The sequence below is a fragment of the Culex quinquefasciatus genome, chromosome 3 (assembly GCF_015732765.1).
Source record: "Culex quinquefasciatus strain JHB chromosome 3, VPISU_Cqui_1.0_pri_paternal, whole genome shotgun sequence".
In the NCBI taxonomy this organism is placed as follows: domain Eukaryota; kingdom Metazoa; phylum Arthropoda; class Insecta; order Diptera; family Culicidae; genus Culex; species Culex quinquefasciatus.
The window spans coordinates 94,989,799-94,991,614 of NC_051863.1; the positions used below are offsets into that span (position 1 = coordinate 94,989,799).

Here is a 1,816-nt window from a genome sequence, read left to right on the forward strand (position 1 = left end):
TCTTATGTAAACTCACTCAATGTAATGTTGAAATATGATGTAAAGAGTAAAAAGTCATGGAAATTGCTCCAATGTAAATCTAAATCTAATGTAAATCATGAATCTAATGGAAACGTTGAGCATGGAAACTCTAATCTGATGAATTTCTACCCGTGTTTGGCTTCCTGTAAATTCCTATTCAATGTAAATTGTATATCCAATGTATTTCTGCCAAACGTTGACTTCAAAACTACCCGAACTAAAAATAGTTATATTTGGTTCTCTTTCTATCGCTCTCATACTTCGCTGGCCCACTGCCTGAGCCTCGACCTGAACAAGTTGATGCTTTTGCCGCTCGTTTATAAAATGCGAAGATGGCTCAGTCGGCAGCGGGTAGCAGCAGTAACACCGAACATCCTACCCGTCGTCCGTTCGATTCCAGTCCAACGTTATTCCACTTGGCCGTCGACGAGAAAGCGTCCCCTACCTGTGAAACAACTTTTTAAAATCAGAATTTCCTTTTGCTGCCCGCTTCAATCATTTTAAAATAGAACATAGGCCACACCCTTTTCCTACTGCAATCCAAGTCGAGCATCTCATTCCCATTGGCTTATTAGAATTAGTTGATTTGAACTAATGTAAATTCCAAAAGTAATGTAAATTCCAAAACTAATGTAAATTTTCAAAACTAATGTAAATTTCCAATGAATCTAATGTAAATTTCCGATGAACCTAATGTAAATATACATCATTTATCATGATACCTTTTGGTACATGATAAATAATGTAAATTTACAGGAATATTTTTTTCTGTGTACACCGAATCGTCAGGTCGAAGGCGGCGTGTCACCATCTGAAGCCATGTTTGGACGCCGCATCCGGACGAATCTGGAACTGCTCTTGCCACCACCACCAAAACCACCAAGCGAGGCAACGGAGTTGAAAGGTGGTTCCCGGAAGCGACGGTTTGAACCGCACGACCTGGTTTACGCGAAGCTGTACAGCGAAAACAAGTGGCACTGGGCGCCTGGCGTTGTTTGCGACCGGGTTGGCCAGGTGATGTATACCGTTTGGGTCGAGGACCGCCGTATGCTCCGATCGCACGCAAATCAGCTTCTCAGTCGTGCAGATTGGGATCCGAAGACAGATGGAGCAGAGAAGCCGAAGTTGGCCCTCGACATCCTGCTGGATTCCTGGAATCTGTCGAAACCAACCTCGGCTGCGGACCCAACAACACCGACGGTCTTGGACCCGTCACTACAGTCAGCAAGTTCGGATCAACGCTCGTCACCTGGTGTCCCAGAATGCTCGCCATCCATACCAAGATCACCCGAGCAGGTTGCACCACCTGAAAGCGAGCCTGCGTCGCTGGTACTGGGGCTTCGTCGTTCTACACGAGTTCGAAAGAAGCCTCAGCGGTTCAACTCGTACCAGCTCAATTGAGATGGGGGGATGTTGGGACAACCTAATCAGCGATGGTCCCCACCAGTCCGCACGCCGCTGGACTCGAACTTGGCGTCTGGAACGCCCAGGTCACGACGTCACCACAGCGCATACGTAGAGGAGGTTCCGGTTGTCAAATGGATTCAATAAAGCCATTCCGTGTTTAATTACTTACAAGATAACACGTTGTTTTATTTGTTGGACATTAATTCTTATTTTGTCCTTGCTTTTAATTTGTTAAATGTTACACGGAGAGACTGTGCCCAGAAATTTTGACAATTAAAATTGTTGATTTTACTTTCGTAAATTTTAACAAAAAAGTACTTGTTACTGCCAATTCTCAGTCAAAATAACCAAAATTCAGTATTAATTTAATGACCTGTTTGTTAAAAAT

At 43.9% G+C, this 1,816-nt stretch overlaps 1 protein-coding gene across 1 annotated transcript; it reads left to right on the forward strand.

Moving 5' to 3' along the window:
* Positions 1–840: 840 nt before the first annotated feature.
* Positions 841–1,422, forward strand: LOC119769098 (uncharacterized protein K02A2.6-like). Its single transcript, XM_038261000.1, has one exon. The coding sequence runs from the start codon at positions 841–843 to the stop codon at positions 1,420–1,422; it is 582 nt and encodes a 193-aa protein (XP_038116928.1).
* The last annotated feature ends 394 nt before the right edge of the window (positions 1,423–1,816 follow it).

Coding starts and splice junctions, on each gene's coding strand:
- LOC119769098 (XM_038261000.1), top strand. CDS start 841: ATGTTTGGACGCCGCATCCGGACGAATCTGGAACTGCTCTTGCCACCA.